The sequence below is a fragment of the Peromyscus eremicus genome, chromosome X, assembly GCF_949786415.1.
Source record: "Peromyscus eremicus chromosome X, PerEre_H2_v1, whole genome shotgun sequence".
In the NCBI taxonomy this organism is placed as follows: Eukaryota; Metazoa; Chordata; class Mammalia; order Rodentia; family Cricetidae; genus Peromyscus; species Peromyscus eremicus.
This window is the reverse complement of record NC_081439.1, coordinates 57,503,734-57,523,378: the sequence shown is the minus strand read 5'-3', so window position 1 is coordinate 57,523,378 and position 19,645 is coordinate 57,503,734. Positions and strand designations below refer to the sequence as shown.

The window sequence follows — 19,645 nt, the reverse complement described above, 5'->3', positions numbered from 1 at the left end:
ACTGCTTTGTACACTCTAGAGCAAGCGACTGCATGTGTTAACAGCACAGACCTTCTTCTGAAGTCCCCTTCCACTCCCAGAAATCTAATATGAGCTGAGCTTTGTTCTCCTGTCCAAGAATTTTTTTTTTTTTTAAAAATACACTAAAAATCTAACAGCTGTGGCAGATTATTTTCCATATATTGGAAACTTTGGTCTGATCCACACTTGTGTAGTAGTCTAGTGTCTTCCCTTCCTGGGGGACACTGGCATGGTGTTTCTTTCCATCATACTAACTTGACCAGACTCTAAAGGACCAAGCTCAAAAACCTCTGCTACTCATGGGTAGTTTCAATATACAGGAACTGTGAGTCACTTCAAGTTCCTCTATTGTGCCTGGCAGCAGGTTAAGACAGTGGGGACAGCAAAATCGGCCAGATGCCCTCATAGACCTCACAGTCTAGAGACAAGTTACTCTCAGGAGATAGGCCAACAGTGGTAAGCCCCCATGAGCTTGCTGACACTCTCTCATTGTGCGGGACATCCTGCAGGTTCTAGATACTATGTTAGTAAAATTCTTGAGTGAGATATTATTTATTGCATCTCAATTTACTGATGAGAAATCTGAGGCCAGGGTATCAAATATGACTTGCTTGTTGTCGCATGGTCTATACATGGGAGGCCGAGTCTTTGAACCATGCCTGACCACAGTGCTCTATGGTTTACCTATAGTGGGTAGCCATTCCAGTTTTGATCTGGAAGTTCCAACCCCCATTGAGACTTCGGCAACTGTCACGCCTACTCTTGTTGGCCCATATTTAAATCACTTAGACCCTGCAGTACACACAAAATGTCCTTTCTTTCCTCTCATTGACATTTATCCCCATTTCTGAATTTTTGTTACCTAATGCCATAAACAACTAAAATATACAAAGGAGCGGGGGGCATGCACTCGACAAGGAAGCCAACGTTCTGGATAAAACGCAAAAGTTAATGTACTGTATGGGCCAGGGTGAGGGCTTGGGGTGGGTTGAAAGAAAATGGCCCCCTCAGGGAGTGGCACTTTTAGGAGGTCTGACCTTGTTGAAGGAAATGTGTCACTGTGGGGGTGGGCTTTGAGGTCCCATTTACTCAAGCTTCCCTCGGTGTGACAGTCAGTCAACTTCCTGTTGCCTCTGAGTCAAGATGTAAGCACTCTCGGCTCCAGCACCATGTCTGCCAGCACGCCACCATGCTCCCCGCCCTGATGATAATGGACTGAGCCTCTGAAACTGTAAGCCAGCCATCTACATGAAATGTTTCCTTTATAAGAGATGCTGTGCTCGTGGTGTCTTTTCCACAGCAATAGGAACCTAACTAAGACGGGGCCCAGCAGGGTAAAGTGCTTACTGAGAAACCCAAAGACCCAAGTTTACTCCCCAGAATCTACACTATGGAAGGAGAGAATCGACTCCCACAACTTGTTCCCTGACTTCCACACTGGCATACTTGGGAACACGCGCACACACACACACAGACACACACACACACACACACACACACACACAGACACACACACACACACACACACACACACACAGACACACACACACACAGAGAGAGAGAGAGAGAGACAGAGAGAGAGAGAGACAGAGAGAGACAGAGAGAGAGAGAGAGAGAGATTGAAATAAAGTTAATGTCATCATACAAAACTCAAAGCTCAATTGCTTCCTCTATTTTATAACAGTCAAACAGGAGTAATAAAACATTGACTTAGAATTGGATGTGATCACAAATACTTGTGCTCCCAGCACTTTGGAGAGAGAGGCAGAAGGATGCCTATCAAGTTCAGGGACAATCTGTTCTACATAGGGACACTTGTCTCACGAGGAAAAACAGGCCAAATAACAAGAACGACAGCAACACGGTCTCTTAGTGGTCACAAAAGCATCCAGATAGTAAACTAAGAACAAAGCTGGGCTGCAGCGGTGGCTCAGTAGATAAACTACTTGCTAAGCATGCATGAGGAACTGAGTTTGACCCCCAGATCCCACCTGAAAAAGCAGGGCTTGGTGATACACGCTTCTGATTCCAGAGCGAGCTGTGGAGGTGGTAAGACAGATAGATTCCTGGGCCTGCTGGACAGCCAACCTACCTAATTGACTAACCCCGGGGTTCAGCGGGAAGCTCTGTCTGAAAACAGGCGAAAGGGAATGTAGAGTGCTCATGAGGAAGGACACCGGATGTTCATCTCTATCCTCAGTACACACATGCACAATTGCAACGAGATGAATACACTCACACGTACACACAACACACACACACACACACACACACACACACACACACACACACACACACACACAGAAAGGCCAAAGCTAATTAATAGACATCACTGCAATTGAAAGCAATTGTCTCCTTGAAACAGAAAGTTCTATCATTAGCTCAGTTAGTCTGAACCTATCTGCATCTTTGAGGAATGGAGACCGCAGGATTGGCGCATTAAAAACAAAACAAAACAAAACAACAATGGAAAATAAAGAGCTGTAGCCAAGGCCCACCTCCAGACAAAGGAATGAAAATCTCTAGGGAACATTTTTCAGGCAAAGACTTCTAAAGTGGTATCTTGTTGAGAAGTGTAGATCTTAAAGCAATAGCCACTGAAAACAAGAGCAACCAGGCCCACAGCCAGGCAAGATGGCCACACCACACCTTCAATTCCACCCCTAAGAAGGCTGAGTCAAGTGGACCACCACAAGTTTGAGGCCACCAAGGACTCCCTAGTGAGCTGCATGCTGAGCTCCAGAGGGAGGAAAAAAAATAAACAAAACACACAGACACAGATTAACATGCCCTCAGCGTGATTCCAAATCACAAAATGGATCGTATTATTGGAGGGACATCAGCCCACTCGAACGTGTGGCTCTGGCAGGCCCTGTCCTTCTCCCCACTTCCCTCTGCCTTGCTAAAGTCTGTTAGTTTACGTGCCTGAAGCTGGCTGGCCCTCAAGGTCCATTCCCTTATTGGCCAATCCCTCCTCCTAAGGCTGACTACCAAGGTCCAGCTATCAAAGTCTTGAAATCCAGCAATCAAAAGCCCCCTGGGACTCACCTAAGCAACACGTCCAGTTGAAATTAAGCACCTCTTCCTAACACGGAGTTTCCTTCTTCCCTTTACGAACTGCCGTTTACCTATGTGCCACATCTGTCTCCTCTCTGTCCAGAGGCAGTCCTTAGTCACTTTGGGACAAATAACCCTTCCCCCTTCCCTTGGTATCCTCCCCCTTATCCCTCTTCCTCTTTCTCCTGTCTTTGTCCCTTGTCTGTTGTTCAAATCTTTGACGTTGTTTTAACAAACACCCAGAGCCAGATATCAGGGTGAAAGCTGAAAGTGCAGAGAAGCAGATTAGCCAGCCACTAGTTCTTACCTGTACGAAATCCTCAGTCTAAAGAGAGTGAGTTCCTGTTTCTTCACGCCTTATATACCTTTCTCTGCCCAGACATCACTTCCTGGGATTAAAGGCGTGTGTGCTTCCCAGTACTGGGACTAAAGGTGTATGACGCCACTGCCTGACTCAGTTCCCAGTGTGGCCTCGAACTCACAGAGATCCAGATGGATCTCTTCCTCCCGAGTGAGAGCAGTAAGGGTGTGTGCCACCACTGCCTGGCCTCTATCTCTAATCTAGTGACTGGCTCTGTCCTCTGATTCTCAGGCAAGTTTATTGGGGTACACAATATGTCACCACATTTATCCCTCCCCTCTGTCCCTCTGGGGCTAGTAAATCTCCTTTGTGCTGAGAACTTGGTCTGACAACTAGGACTTGGGGGGGGGGGGAGGGTCCTGAGCTGATAACTTTCCTTTCTATTACAAACGTCTTTCCTTTTTATCATGGAAAGTGTGGAGGATCAGGCATCAGCTTCTTGTTCTTTATCCATTTTTGGTTATCCGTGGGAATGTTTTAAAAAAAATTTTCATTTTATTGAAAATAGATTCTTTTGTATACACTATATCCTGATTACGGTTTCCCCCTCTCTCTACTCCTCCCCCCAGTTCCTTCTCTCCTCCCCTCCCCTCCAGATCCACTCCCTTTCCGTCTCTCATTAGAAAAAAAAAAGGCTTCTAAGAGACAACAACCAAAGATGACAGAATAAAATACAATAAGATGAAGCAAAAACTATCATATGGAAGTTAGACAAGGCAAGTGAACAGGAGGAGAAGGGCCCCCAAAGGCAGGCACAAGAGTCCGAGACCAACTCATTCTCCCTGTCACGAGTCCCATAGACACACCAAGTTAAAGCTATAATATCTATGACAGAGGACCCAGCGCAGACCCATGTAGGCCCTGTGCTTGCTGCCTCAGTCCTGTGTGCTCATAGGCATCTGACTTAGTTGCTTCAGAGGGCCTTGTTTTCCTGGTGTCCTCCATCCCCTCTGACTCTCACATTCTTTCTGCCTCCCCTTCAGTGGGAGTCTCTGAGCTCTGAGGGGGAGGGATTTGATAGAGACCTCCCATTTTGACTCTCTTCCCTCCAAGGAATGTCTGACTTGCGGGCCTCTGCATCTGTTCCCATCTGCTGCCGGAGGAAGCCTCTTTGGTGATGACTGGGCAAGGCACTATTCTATGAGTATAGCACATATCATTAGGTGTCATTTTATTCATGCTTTTTTTTTTTTTAATAGACCAGTAGTGCTAGGTTTAACCTCAGAGGTTAATTAAACAAGTGACCCCGGATCAAATTCTGGTAGGTTTACATTTACAAAAGTCTTTTAAAACACTGGTAGATGTCAGAGAGTCCTCACAATTTAAGTATGCTTAGATGTTCAAGTCAGCTATTCTCTACAGCTAAGACGGGTCAGTTGGACGTCTCAGGAAGGACGCTAGTAGTGGCACTTAATATAGAGTGGTGCTTCTTTCACATTCTCCGAATCAAGTTTCTGATGCAGGCATGGGGGAGATGTACGTGCTCACCGTGTCTTTCTAAAATGCCCAAATCCTCCTTTTGACAAGATCTGTATCTTCAAAGTCGGAACCAAAGCGAAACTTTTTCCCATTAAAAATGAATCCACAAGACGCTTTGCCTACAACTGTACTGTACCCTTGACAAATCCCCCAGTGGGCAGTCTCCCTAATAAGTGAAGGCCTTTATGTCTTGAAACAACCTTTCCTCATTTCTCAGGGTTGGGAAGCAATACCACGGCAAGTAGCAAAGACACATTTTTCCTTAAGAACACATGCGTCGCCTTAGAGAGGTCTCCTCAAACACAGTGAGTCCCATCTGGCCTGGAGAGGGCGCTCCGTAGCTACAGTGCTGGCTGCACTAGAGGACCAAATAAGTTTGACCCCTATAGCCCAGGGGGACAAAGCAGGGCATGGTGGCACCTGCTTCCAACAGCAGAACTGCTAGTCTGTAGTCCCCTTTGCCTGGCTTTACGTTGGCTGCTTTATGTCCGGGCTGTTCATTTATTTTTTAGTGAACTTTTCTATAAGCTGGACAGTGAAGTTCCAGCTCCTTCCTGTGTTTGAAAATACAAACAGTCCATCCAAATGTGCAGTACTACGACTGTAACTTCACGTACCCACACACGCAGAGTATTCAGGGATAAAGTTCATCAGCACTGAATGTGTACAGACCTGTGGGACAGAGGTCCTTCACAATTCCCTAACTCCTTTGAATCCTGCACGTACGCTGTTAAATTTTTCAAGTAGCACAGAGGTGGATCAATTTCCGTCTGTTCTGCATAAGGGGCTCGATCATCTGTTGATCTTGATGCTCACAGGGGATCTGGGAAAAAAAAACCCATGAGATCCCGAGGGACAAGCGTAGCAGCCATTGAGGCTCATGGTGGCTGCTTCTGATGGGAAGGGTTTGGGGGAGCTCTTAGGCACCTAGCAGCGTCCTTTTTGTGGGTGGTGTGAATCAGTCCACTTTTGACCTATCTGCAGAGAGGTAAGCTAAGCAGTTTTTTTAACTTTAAGATTATTTTAATTATTGAAACTTTTAATGATACTGAGTGAGGGAATGGGGGGACTTGGATAGGAATGGAATAATTATTGGTAGAAGGCAGAAAGGGACAGCTGTGTAGAAGAGATACTAAGTGTCATGGACAAAATGACCACCCCGAGTAAACATGATTGGAGAACTGTCTGAGTGGGGGTGGAGGGCAGGGCTGAGGAGGGAGCTTGACTTACACACATGAGGACAGGATTCATTCCCCAGACCCCATACTAAAAGCCAGTCATGACAATGTGCCCTTGTAATCCTAGAGCTGGGGAGACCGGGAGAGGTGAGTCCCCAGCACTCATAGACCAGCCAGCCTGGTCTACTTGGACAGCTCTTGGCCAGTGAGAGAACCATGTCACAAAGATTCAGTCTCTCAGTGGATGCAGTCTGAAAATGACACCCAAGTATGTCCTTTGGCCTCCATATGTGTGGACACACACACACACATTCAGAGAGAGACAGAGACAGACAGACAGACAGACAGACAGACAGACAGACACACACACACACACACACACAGACAAACAGACAGACAGACAGAAATGTTCTAGTTCTGTTCCTCCAGAAAACTCAGCCTAACACAGTTTGTGACGTTGAACTTTTCTTCATATGCCCATTGGTTATTTGTATACATACACATATCCATATACACATACACATTCATACATACATACATACATCTATTCAGGACGTTTGTCAGTTTTCAATCTAGGTTTATTTATTGTTACAGCGCGCCCTTAGTTACGCGTACACATTCTGATATTATCTCTTCCAGGATACACGGTCTGGAAATCGTTCCTTCTAGACGCTGTCAGGACACCTGGTTGATTATTTCTTTACTCACAGTGGTACAGGCCTCTCAGGCACACATGAAAACTATGCCCATCTAACCATCACTGACATCCAAAGCCACCTCTGCATTTTCAAATACGGTTGAAGCCACAATGTCACCTGTCAGTTTCTACCCTTGTCCGTTTCCTGATACCAAAAGAGAATACCTGAAATGGGTCCTTTGTGAACTAGAGACGTTTATTTGGGCTCATGTCCAGGAGCCTGGTAATACAGGGCGTGGGTGGCGGCCTCTAGTGGGCACTGGTGCTGCTTTCAGCACAGTTAAGGATGCAAGAACAAGTGGGCACAGGCGGAAGATACCAAGCCTCACTGCACAGCAGCCCACTCTCGGTAAGTTTCCCGACTTCTTTCTCCTCCACCAGAGCGATAATACGAGAGGCTCAGAGCCTCAGAAACAAAAAGAAAAGCAGGATTGGATGCCATTGCTGTAAATCACGTGTGCCAAAAACAAGAGGCAGGCAGGAAAGGGGACTCAGCGGCATGGCAGAGAGCCTCAGCTCAGGAGCATCCAGGTGACCTTGCCTTCTGCACAGTGGGCACCACTGGCTCTGTATTTCTTCGGAACGTCAGTACAGGACTGAAGAACGACGCACGCACGCAGGCAAGGAAGATCTGATTGGTGGTCACTGACTCCTCTCTGGGGTCGCTGGTGCAGCCTTGGCTGGGCCAGGGCACATCTTCTTAGAGAAGCCGCTCAAGAGGTCCTGCTGCCATGCAGACCGTCTGGAGGCACTCCCCACAGCACCCATGCCTCATCATCCCCCCACCCCGCTTGCTGGCAGAGCCAGGCGGATGTCTGTGAGTTCCAGGCCAGCCTGGGCTACCAAGTGAGTTCCAGGAAAGGCACAAAGCTACACAGAGAAACCCCGTCTCGAAAAACAACGACAACAACAACAACAAAAACAAAAAAAAAAACAAAAAAAAGAGAAAAGAAAGGAAAAGAAAAGAAAAGAAAATGATTTGGAAGAAAGAAGTGTGTCTCTGTGGAGGGCTTTCAGGTCTCAGATATGCTCAAGCCACACCCAATGGATGCACAAGGTGTAGAACTCTCAGCTCCTTCTCCAGCACCATGTCTTCCTGCATGCCGCCATGTCCCACCAAGATGATAACCGCCTGAACCTCTGAACTGTAAGCGAGCCAGCCCCAGTGAAATGTTTTTCTCTCTAAGAGTTGTCACGGTTGCGGTGTCTCTTCATAGCGATAGGAACCCCGACAAAGACAGAAGTTGTTACCAGGGACTGGGGTATTGCCCTGATAGACTGGATGATGTTTTTGTTTGGAATAATATGAATTTTGGGAGTTTGGGTTCAGAAAGCAGTGGAATGCTTTAAGTGATGCTTAATGGGCCATTCAAGGAGGAGCATGGAAGACAGTGGTGCGAAGGATGATTGGAACTGTTGGGGCCTGGCTCCAGGGGTTCTGTGGTGATATTTTATTTGTATGTTAATACATAAAGTTGGCCTGGAGATCAGAGGCAATAGCAAGCCATTAACGCAAAAGTCAGGCAGTGGTAGCATGTGCCCTCAATCCGATCACTTGGCAGGCAGGGTCTCAGTGTGTTCAAGGACACACTAGGGAACAGCCAAACGTGGTGACACACGCCTTTAATCCCAGTACCGACCACAGAGACCTGGAGGTCTGTACAGATAGGCAGTAACAAGGAAGCCAGGTAGCTGGGCTAAGAGCCAATGAGAGGGAAGAACAGCAAGGCAACAAAAGCCTGGGTAGACAGCAAGTAGCTCTCTTGGGAAGCTATGGTGGTGTGGTGAGTTAAGGTTCGCTGGTGGCTCTCGCTGTTTCCCTGATCTCTAAGGCTTTCACCCCTATATTGGGCTCTGTGTTTTTTACTTAATAAGACCATTTAGAAAACCGGTCTACAGGCTTCCAGAGAAGAATATTAATATTTGGCCTAAGGATTGTTCTTGTGACATCTTGGTGAAGAATGTGGCTGCCTTTTGTCCTTGTCCACAGATGTCCCCGCCTGAGGCTAAGTCAAGAGTTTTGCATTCATTCCTTTGTCAGAGGAAATCTCAGGAAAAACCTAGTATAGACTCTGTCAAGTGGTTTTTCGTAATAACTCTAATGAAGATTTCTAATGAATTGGAGCAAGCTAAATGGAAAATTACAAGATGTAAAATTTGAGGAGAAAAGGATCACCGGGAAATGGAATGGAGCTAAGTCCTATGTTCACGGAGATAAACAGATTAAGAAATGGAATGAAGGGAGTGGTGACCTCAGGGCAAGAACTCACCCAGCCAAGTTTCTGACTTGTGAAAAGGAGTTAAAGGAAAGCTTAGAACTGGGTGTGGTTGTGCACGCCTTTAAGCCCAGCACTCAGAAGGCAGAGGCTGGCAGATCTCTGATTTGAGGCCAGCCTGGTCTACAGAGCGAGTTCCAAGACAGCCAAGCCCAGGCAGTGAAGGAAACCATGGAAAACAGAAAGTTGGTGAAGATGTAATTAAATGAAGGGGCCATGTTCCAGCCCCAGCAAGCAGCAGAACTTGGCAGCTGCAGTCACTTAGTTCTGGCTCTAGGGATCGAAAACGGGTTATGGAACATTCCTCCATGACTAAGGAAAGCCGCTGAGGCAGGCACATGTCAGGGGTGTCGCTGAATTGGAGGCACAGAGAGACCATCCTGTGAAGCTGTGAAGGAGAAGCCTAGATTGCTTTGGAGACCCCAGATGTTGAAGATGCCAGAGCTGTGGGATACCTGCCAAGGAGAGCTACTAATAGGGAATAGAAGCAGCCCAAGAGAGAGAAGTATATTGCAGTCAACAAAGCTGAAAGGAGTTGCAGATCTGAAGAGCACTGTGACATCAGACATGGAGATGCAGAGTTTGGAGTTTGCCCAGCTGTTTTTCGGTCTTGCTTTGGTCCAGTATTTCCTCACTATGCTCCCTACCCTAGGTTTTCTGTATGGTGATGGATATGATGTGCCATTATGTGGGATGGATGACTCAGCCCTAAAAGGCCTGAGGGTCAGCCAGCCCAAACTGGTAATGAGAGCATGTGCGTGAGATACTTCCTGAGAGCCAACCTGGGTCTGCCTAAGGGCCTTATCAACAGCCTTATCAACAGAGACATGATCTGAGATGACCTGGGCCAATGAGAGGCAGCCATGTTACAGCAGCAGATGCATATTCATCAGACCTTCCCCTGAGCAGAGGGGTGGGGGGTGTGAGGTGGGGGGGGTGGGGGGGTGGGGGGTGGGGGGGTTGGGGGGGTGGGGGTGGGGGGTGTTGAGGGGGGTGGGGGTGGGGGGTGTTGAGGGGGGTGGGGGGGTGGGGAGGTGGAGGGTTTTAAGGCTTGCCTCTTCCCGAATAAACTGAGCTTGTTGTTTCAACATCCTCCCAGAGTCTGTATCTTTGACGATGTGCGTACTCTACCCCTCCCCAACCCCTCGCCCGCCCCAAAGGGAACCTCACAGGACACCGCCACACCATTATATGTTGGAAGTGTGTGATATGCTCTTTTATTTTGATTTTACAGGGGATCCCAGTTAAGAGACTGCACAAATCTCAGAAGAGACTTTGAACTCTGGGCTTTTAAACAGTGTTGAGACTGTGATAGACTTATGGGGACTTTTGAAGTTGGACTGAATGCATTTTTGCCTTATGATGTGGCACAAGCCTTTGTGGGCCAGGGAGTGGAGTGTGGTGGTGTGAAAGAAAATGGCCCCCAAAGGTAGTGGCACTATTAGGTGTGGGCTTTGTCGGAGTGGGTTTAGCCTTGTTGGAGGAAATGTGTCACTCTGGAGGTGGGCTTTCAGGTCTCAGATAGGCTCAAGCCACACCCACTGTATCATACCATGTCCTTTGGCCTGCAGAAGATGCAGAACTCTCAGCTACCTCTCCAGCACCGTGTCCTCCTGCATGCCACCACGTCCCACCATGATGATGATAATGGGCTGAATCTCTGGAGTGTAAGTGAGCCGCCACAATGAAATGCTTTCCTTTAGACGAGTTGCTGTGGTCATGGTGCCTCTTCACAACAATAGAAACCCTAACTAAGACAGAGACCCACAGCCAGACATTAGGTGGAACTTGGGGAATACCTCAGAAGAGGGGGAGAAAGGATTGTAGGTGTCAGAGGGAATTGTGGCAACCACAAGAACACGGCCCACAGAGTCAACTAACTGGGGCTCATAGGGGCTCACAGATACTGAACTGACAATCGGGGAGTCTCTATGGGTCTGACCTAGGTCCTCTGCATATATGTTATGGTTGTGTAGCTTGGTGTTCTTGTGGGACTCCTAACAGTGGGAGTGGGGACTGGCTCTGGCTCTTTAGCCTGCTCATGGGACCCCTTTCCTCCTCCTGGGTTGTCTCCTCCAGCCTTGATATGAGGGTATGTACACAGTCTTATTGTTACTTGATATGCCATGTTTGGTTGATATCCCTGGGAGGCCTGTTTGTCTCTGAAGGGGTGAAGTGGGGGTGGGGTGGGGTGGGGGAGTGCGGTGCGCGGGAGGATTTGGAGAAGAGAGGGTAGGGGAAAGTGCACTAGGGATCATACACGAGAGAAGACTAAATAAACAAATGAACAAGGAAACACAGAGATGAATAAGAAGGTTCAAAGGAGGCCAGAAACATTCTCAAATCTCACCAGGATGAGAGTTGCCTTGCTTTATACAAGATGTTTTGAGCTAAAGGCCTTCCTGCGTTCATTAATGGATTCCTCTCAAGAAGCCAGGGAACATGTGCAGAAAGCGTCTCAAGATGCAGCACTGGGCAATATTCACCTTCTTAAAAGGCTGTTGCCAGAGATGGATTCTCTATGCACAGACTCACAATTTTCCTGGTTCATAGAGAATTCTGCAAATTGGAGCCATTTCTGGTCATGATGGAAAAAGGCTCTTGCAGTCAAGTCTGCACTGCGTTACCGTATCATGCCTTAAATACGCTCAGTTGCATTGAGTGTAAAGATTTGAACGCAAAACCACAGGGCCAAATTACTTCCAAATCGTGGTCAACGGGTTTATCGTTTTCACTTCAAAGCTGAAATACTTTTGAGTTTGATGGTGTGAAGCAGGGAAATCTAAAACCATAATCAGTGTGGAAGTGGAAAGAACAATGATATATGCAGCTTAATGACTAAGATGGGATTCTTGACACCACACAATTAGAGTCCCAGGGGACTAGATCCTGGGAGCAAAGGGAGGATGCGGTTGGAACTTTTGCGACAAACCTGACATGTGGCACTAACAGCTTTGACTAACAGTCTTACTAAGACTAACAGTCTTACTAGTAATCTACACATCCTAAGGTGGAATGATGTGCTTTCCGCCCAAACCCCAATTCCCTCTGCTCACATAGTAAAGTCTGATAGGCCATGGGACAGCAGAAAGTCCTCTTTGGAGGTTTTGCTACACAGGCTCAAGTTGGTAAGCACCTCTGGCAAAGCCTTTTCCCTGATGCCTGATGATGTGGGTGCCTTAACAGAACAAATAATAAACTGCTGGCTATATTAGTGCCTGAGAAAAGAAGGCAGTATTCACAAACATCTGGCGTACCTTTTTTTTAAAGAGTCAGCCTATACTTCTCGGTGCTGTACAACAACGAAACTTTATTTGTGTTCACACACAGATTACTAGACGCAGGTGATGCATCCTGACATATCCAAAGACATACAGGATTATTCAAGTATGCAAACAATGAAGAGACAAAAAATGCTGCCATAGTTACGGGCTCAGAACCTTGTGAACAGTCCGTTAACAGTCTGTTGCGCAGTGCAGCTTTGACGACACACAGAAAAATCCATGTCCTACAAACGAAAACAAACAAGAAGACAAGAAAACCAAAAAAGGGGTGGCAGGGGGATGCAAGGTCCAGAATATACAACCACAGTTAAGTCATGACCCTACCTCAAGATAGGTTTCAGAAGCCCACAAAATGCCTAAAGGCTTAAGAAAAGGAAATAAGCAGTTTGGACGGGAACTTTGTTGCAAACTCAGAAACAGAATTTGACAGGCAGTCTAGTGCTTGGCAGACCAGCTTTTCAGCTCTCTTAGGGCCAGAGCAGGGTGCTATCAAGACATCCAGTTGTCATTCGGTGAAGCAGAGTGTGTAGGCTGAGGGGGATTCCAGAGGCAGATCAGCTGTGGTCTTCACTCCCCATCAGGACCTGCAGAAAGAAACGCAAGGGCAAAGTCGGATCACGAATACGTCCCTGCCTGGCTCTCCAGTCATAACGCCGTGGACCAAACGGTCTCAGGTTTTCACCGGGACCAATGAACAGACCTGTTCCTACCTGAATTCCTTCTCTCTGGCAGAGGTGCCACCATCAGTCCCAGCCAGCGTTTCCTTTTGGTCAAGCCCAAGATCTCTGCGTAAGACCCTGGCTCTGACAAGACGCCTCCATCTTTCACCCCCGGCCCCAGAGTTTCCGGCACAGCTTACATCGCCCACCCAGACAGACCTCTGTGAGAAGCAAGCCCTCGGGCTTCATTCAGCATCCCGTGTTCCCGGATATCCACCCAGAGTGGCTTCACACTCACACAGTGCTCTTCCTTGGCCATTTTTACTCAGAAGCCTTCCTTTCCAGCCTCCCTGGCTATGAAATTCTCCTCTCAATTCACAAACCTCTTCCTTGACGGACTTGAGATTTGCTGGCAAAATTCAGCCTGGGGAGGCATCCACGTGCCATGTCCACATGGAAAATGTCCCAAGTCAGCACGATGCTCTGCCTCCGTTCCAGACCCTCATCCCCTGTGCCTAGCCTCCCAGGCCTTCTCAGGCTGCTGCAGACTGGGGCACAACTATGGGCTGGGAGTCATTCCACCCGGTGCTATTGCTTCCACGTCATATGCCGCCTGCCCTCCGGAAAGAACTTGCCACTGGAAGGCCCCGCAGTTTTCTCGACTTCGGGGTGCTGGCCCTCTACTGTTGAGCAAAGCACTTGCTAAACCAAGATGCACCGAGTAGAACCTGGGTGCCACTTCTCAATCGGACCGAAGAGTTCGAGGCTCTGGCCCCCAGGCTGATGAAACCACCCACTCTAGCTACCAGTATCTCAGCACAACGCCCTCCAGTTTCCCCACCCTATCCACCCCACGTTCCTCCTTCAAGGAGCCAGCTACCTGATGTGCTGCAAGTGTCCTGCCAGGCCTGAGGGGAGTTATGCAGAATCAGGAGGGCCTCGGCAGCATCTAGTACCTTCTGCCTATCCACTTCAGCAGAGAGGGCACCCTGGTTGGAGACACCTGAGAGCTGGGTGGTGCCTTCAGGAACCAGGTTGTAGGTGTCATGGAGCTGGGTGTAGACTTCAGGGACCAGGCTGGAGGTGTCAGGGAGCTGGGTGTAGACTTCAGGGCTCTGGTTGGAGACATCATTGATCTGGTTGGAGATGACAGGAGCCTGGTTGGCATTTTCAGGGCCCTGGAAACAGATGCTGGAGACCTGCAAAGGAAGAGATGTGAGAGAGTGAATTCTGACAAGACACCCAACCACAACGGACTCTTCAGCCTCCGTTCCTTTCTACCAAACAGCCATCTCTATGAGCTTCTCCTCCGATTTCCACAGAGCCCATCCCGTCCAAAGACCTCGACCCCACTCATTTACCAGTACCTGTGCCGGCAGTCCAGGAGGGGTAGCGTTGATGCAGGGCTGCAAGAGCACGTTCGAGAACCTGAGAGCAAGCAGAGGAGAAGCCAGGAGGTGAAACACTCTGGATGACAACTACCGAGAGTACACATGGAGAGCCAGGGGCTCTGCAAGAGCAGGCTGGGGGGAATGTGAATGACTGTGGACAGGAGGGCAAATGGCATCCGTCCACTGGGCCTGGGAGTAATCCTCCTCCCACGTGACCCGTTTTCCTTCCAACCTCCTTCCGTAGATCTTCCTCTAGATAGTACTTTTTGTGAACTCTTTCCTTCCCGGGCACACTGAAGATGACCAAGAGCCATTCTGATCTGCACGGCACCAGGAAAGATGTGAGTATGCTCCTTTTCAGAGACTGGCTCTTGCCTCCATTTTTGCCCACTCCCCACCGGTCATGAAGGACAAGCCAAGCTCATCTAGCAGACACATTCTCTGCTGGCCTGGAACATTTCCCCGGCCTTCCAATTAAGCCTCCACATTTCAGCAGAAACTTCTCTCGTGTCCGTTCACTTCAGTGTGGGTGAATTGTCTCAACATTTAGACTGCCACTGCCTGCTGCATGCAGTGAGCTTGTCCTCTTTATTGCTCCTGTGTAGGATATTTTCCAGACATGCCCAGAGGGAGTGAACGGCTCAGAAAGCTCTTTCCCAAGCATGTCATATAGAAAATACCAAATCAGGGAGGATCCTGTCTGCAAGTTAGGCCGAAATATGGCTGTGTCATCCCCTATACGTTTTGGTCCCTTCCTTCCTTCCTTCCTTCCTTCCCTCCCTCCCTCCCTCCCTCCCTCCTTCTCTCCTTCCTTCCTTTGTCCCTCCTTCCCTCCTTTCTTCCTTCCTTCCTTCCTTCCTTCCTTCCTTCGTCCCTCCTTCCCTCCTTTCTTCCTTCCTTCCTTCCTTTCTTCCTTCCTTCCTTCCTTCCTTCCTTCCTTCCTTCCTTCCTTCCTTCTCCTCTTGCTCCTCTTCTTTCCTCCCCGTCTTGGTCTTCCTTCTTGCTGCTCCTACCCCCACCCCCGCCCCACAGCACCAGGCAGGAGTGTTGACACAGCACCCTAAGCCACAGCTGGCTCCATGGTCTTTTTTGTACTCACAAGCAGGGTATAGTCACGGGCTGGCAGTGGTCACATGAGAACGAAATCATCATTTGAGGACTCAAAGTCACCGGAGTACTGTTCACAGGTAAAAATGTTGTGGGCCAGTTTAGCAGCACAGGCACCTGGGAGTTTTCCTGCAAGGACAGACATCCATGTTGAAGATCAGGTCTGACCACCAAGACAGAAGGGATGGGAATGTTTTAAAATGGTGACAGCCATGGAGATTGGCAGAGCTCTCAAGACCCTGGTCACAGCCATGGGAATGGCAGAGCTCTCAAGACCCTGGTCACAGCCATGGGAACGGCAGAGCTCTCAAGACCCTGGTCACAGCCATGGGGAATGGCAGAGCTCTCAAGACCCTGGTCACAGCCATGGGGAATGGCAGAGCTCTCAAGACCCTGGTCACAGCCATGGGGAATGGCAGAGCTCTCAAGACCCTGGTCACAGCCATGGAGTACATCAGAGCTCTCAAGACCCTGGTCACAGCCATGGGAACGGCAGAGCTCTCAAGACCCTGGTCACAGCCATGGGGAATGGCAGAGCTCTCAAGACCCTGGTCACAGCCATGGAGTACATCAGAGCTCTCAAGACCCTGGTCACAGCCATGGGGAACGGCAGAGCTCTCAAGACTTTGGTGACCAACTGCACAGTCTCACCATTTGGGTTTTTCCTGTGAGGGAGGATACTGAGACCAAAAGTGAAGTTATTTTCCCAAGGTCCAAGGCAAGGGCCAGACAGGACTGGTGCTAGAGCCTCAGAGTTTAGGACAAGTTGAAATCGTCTGGACAATGACTGCTGCCGTGCAGATCCTCCCTGGAGCAACTCATTCTTCTTACCTGCTGGGGAACTGTGTGAGGCGGGACTTCAGGCTGGTAAATGATACCCTGTTGCCCATCTGTAAAAGACCACGCAGAGCTGGGCTGAGCCTCCCTTCCCACCACAGTCTCCCGAAAAAGCACCGACCCTCCATCTGAGGACTCTGGTCACCATCAGTTTTTTCAATACCCCACCCACAACGCCTCTCCTTTCTGTAAGCGCGTGATACTTGGCACTGATAGGACCCCTTAAACCTGGACAGGTTAAGGGCTGGGGAGGGTTTGCCCAAGGTCAAGTGGAAAGGCTGTGGCGTGGCTGGTGGCAGAAGCATTTAGGATTACTGCTGCCAAACGGAGACCCCCCCACTCCCTGGCCAGAGACACTCACCCATGCCTGGTGACTTGGCGGGGCACTGCTCAGCATCCACATGAGAGTTGGGGTCAGCATCCATTGTTCTTCTCAGGCCTGAAGAGAGATGCCTCTTTCTCTGTGTACACTGTCCTTCTTTACAGAAACCACAGTAGGCAAGGCTCCACCACACTCCCTGAAATAGGGGATTGAAAGAGTCCTGTTAGTCACACATACAGGAGGCCTGACCTCTCCCCTAGAGATAGTAGACTCCTGAGAAGGTGTACTTATAGGTCTGGAAGAGGCAGAAAATTGTTTCGCCCCCGACTTGTTCTGATTCCATGGGCATGGCACAGTCAGAGCAAATTATGGGTTCTCTGGGACCCAGTTTGAACCCCCCCCCCTTTTGGTGATCTGGTCCCATACTCAATGTTAAGTTGGAGTCGCAAGTCCACTAGAAAACAGAATGTCTTTCAAGTTCTGTGTTCCGTGGCTCTAGGGTTAGGGGAGGCCACCAAAATGGCCACTGGAATTCCTACCCCCAGTGTACTTCCTCTACCACCAGATAACTCTATCTCTGGTGCCTAGAATCTTCCTGTCCTCCATCCTGCCATCTCTGGAACCAGTTTCCCCTCCCTTCTTTTTACCATGGTTTTTGTTTTAACCTGATCTCACCTGATTACTCAGAATCTCCCTCACACAAGTCCCTCTCTCACAACACCTTCTCCTAACAATCTGCTCTCCTAAGCCTCACAGAAGCCTGATCGTGCCTTTCCCTGCTCACCATCACACACACACACACACACACACACACACACACACACACACACACCTTCTTGTGCAACCACCACTCCCTGTTCTGTTGCTTCCTTCTGTGTCCTGCCAAAGCCAAGTGCTATTCCTGACTTATGGGTCCACCTTGAAATGTCTCCCTAAAGTCCTGACTTTAACTTGACTTCTGACCACCCACATGGAAGTGAATGAAATTGGTCATTAGCTCACGGGGTGCCACGTATTCCCTTTTCCCTGGATTATGGTTTATCCGTAAGCCCCATTTTAATCTTAATAATTCCTTTTATCTCCTTGGAACTCACTGACCCCATGCTCCTCATGAAATCATGTTCTACCCAAGCCAACTTGGCTGACTCCTGCCTAAAATCCCACTACACAGGAGGCTGAGGCAGGAGAATGGTGAGTTTGATGACAACTCATAACACCGGGACAACTTGACTCTGGTAGTAACCACAGTAAAGACAACAACAACGACAAGAATAAATAAATAATTATAGATATTTAATATCTATAATTTTAATAAATATATTTTTAATATATAATATTTATATTATTTTAACAACCCATAAATAATTAACAAAAGATTGTTGTCCTCTAGAATCTTGGACCTCTTACATCTATCTTCCTGTATCCTCCTTTTCCCCCAGCATTTTTCTGCAACCAAAAAAAATTTTTAAAAAAATCTTTTTTTGGCCCAGCGTGAAATGCTATGCCCCGTTCAAGCCAGGAGATAGTTCCTCAGCGGGCTGTTTTTCTCAGGACAGCCTACTCTCTGCTGTCAGGAAAACTCATGCCTTCTGCCATAGCCTCCACGAGTGGGCAGGCTAGGCGGGACAAGCCTCGCCTCTCTGGCCTCGCCTCTCTGGCCTTGCCCTGGTACACTTGCACGAGGAGGCAGAAAGCTGAAGGAACTGGGTTCCCAGAGACGCCAGAGAAGGGGGAGAACAGGCCGAGGAATGTGCAAATCTTATTTTGGATGCCAGCCCGTGGTTACCTCAGTGTCCAGCGGATCAGAAGCGAGGAGCTGAGTTCTGAGGCAAGATGCAGGTCCTTCCTCTGCCAACTCAGTTTCCCGCCAATGAGCTGCCCGAGCTTCTTTTTCCCTCCTCAGCACTTGTTGCTTCTGGACCAATGAGCTTGCAGAGTTCCTCCCCTCACACTGGCTTTGTCGCCACCTTATGGCTGCTCTGTGATCTACACAGTTCTCCCCAGCACCCAGTGTCTCTGGGGAGAGAAACCAGACTTCTGCTCTCTAGTGGTGTTTACCTGCGTTGCCTCCTTTTCGTGGGAAACTTGATGTGCCAGTGTTTTCAGCATATCTGCTTGCAAAGCTCCTGCTCGCCTTTCCAAAGTTCAGCACGTGGGGGCTTAAGGCGGGCGTCGGGCGTCTCACATGTCTTTACTCCCAGCACCGGAGAGGCAGAGGCAGGCCGATCTCTGTGAGTTCAACGCCAACATGGCCTACAGAGCGAATTCCAGGATAGCCAGTGCTGCACAGAGAAACCCTGTCTTGAAAAAACCAAAAAAAATAAAAAATAAAAAAAATAAAAAATAAATGTCAGCCTGTGGCGGTCAGAGCGATATCTCAGTCTGTACGTAGTAACCACGAGGACCCGAGTTTGAACCCCAGAACACATATAAAATGCTGATTGTGGAGGAAGGATCTTGCGATCCCAACACTGGGGAGGCAGAGACAAGAGGAACCCTGGGGCTTGCTTGCCTGTCGAAGCAAATCGGTGAGATCCAGGTTCCGTGAAACACAGTGTCTCAAGAAAGAAGGTGAAGAGGGATTGAGCAAGACACCCAAAGTCCATCTCTGGCCCCAACACGCGCACATACACAGGGGAGTGTGCAGCCACACACACGCAACCCACATTCCAACCGTGTTTTGGTTAATTTCAGGCAACTATGAATAATGTGTACACAGCCCCTATATAGATTTCTTTAGAGCAGCGATCCTGGAATATTTCCCAACTTCATGATGCTTGTAGCTTCTTAGGTTTCTATTTTTTTCTTTCTCTTTTTTTGTTTTAAAATGTATTTAAAGATTTACTGGTTTATTCCGTGTGTATGACTTTCGTGCATGCATGTCTGTGCACCACAAGAGTGCAGTGATCTCAGGAGCTGGAAGAGCTTGTTGGACCGTCTGGGACCCAATTTTGTGGCAAATGTTTGTGAGCTTTC

At 48.5% G+C, this 19,645-nt stretch overlaps 1 protein-coding gene across 2 annotated transcripts; it reads right to left on the bottom strand.

The window, feature by feature from the left end:
* Window positions 1–12,850: 12,850 nt before the first annotated feature.
* On the bottom strand, window positions 12,851–18,963 carry LOC131899231 (uncharacterized). 2 transcript variants are annotated; one of them, XM_059250651.1, is made up of 7 exons: window positions 18,456–18,963; window positions 16,709–16,865; window positions 16,342–16,400; window positions 15,503–15,639; window positions 14,380–14,440; window positions 13,893–14,211; window positions 12,851–12,937 (listed from the first exon to the last, which is right to left on the bottom strand). In XM_059250651.1, the coding sequence occupies exons 2-7, from the start codon at window positions 16,770–16,772 to the stop codon at window positions 12,921–12,923; spliced, it is 657 nt and encodes a 218-aa protein (XP_059106634.1). In that variant the 5' UTR covers window positions 16,773–16,865; window positions 18,456–18,963; the 3' UTR covers window positions 12,851–12,920. The 2 variants fall into 2 exon arrangements, with proteins under 2 accessions (XP_059106634.1, XP_059106633.1); XM_059250650.1 differs by lacking the exon at window positions 18,456–18,963 and adding an exon at window positions 17,096–17,405.
* Window positions 18,964–19,645: the final 682 nt, after the last annotated feature.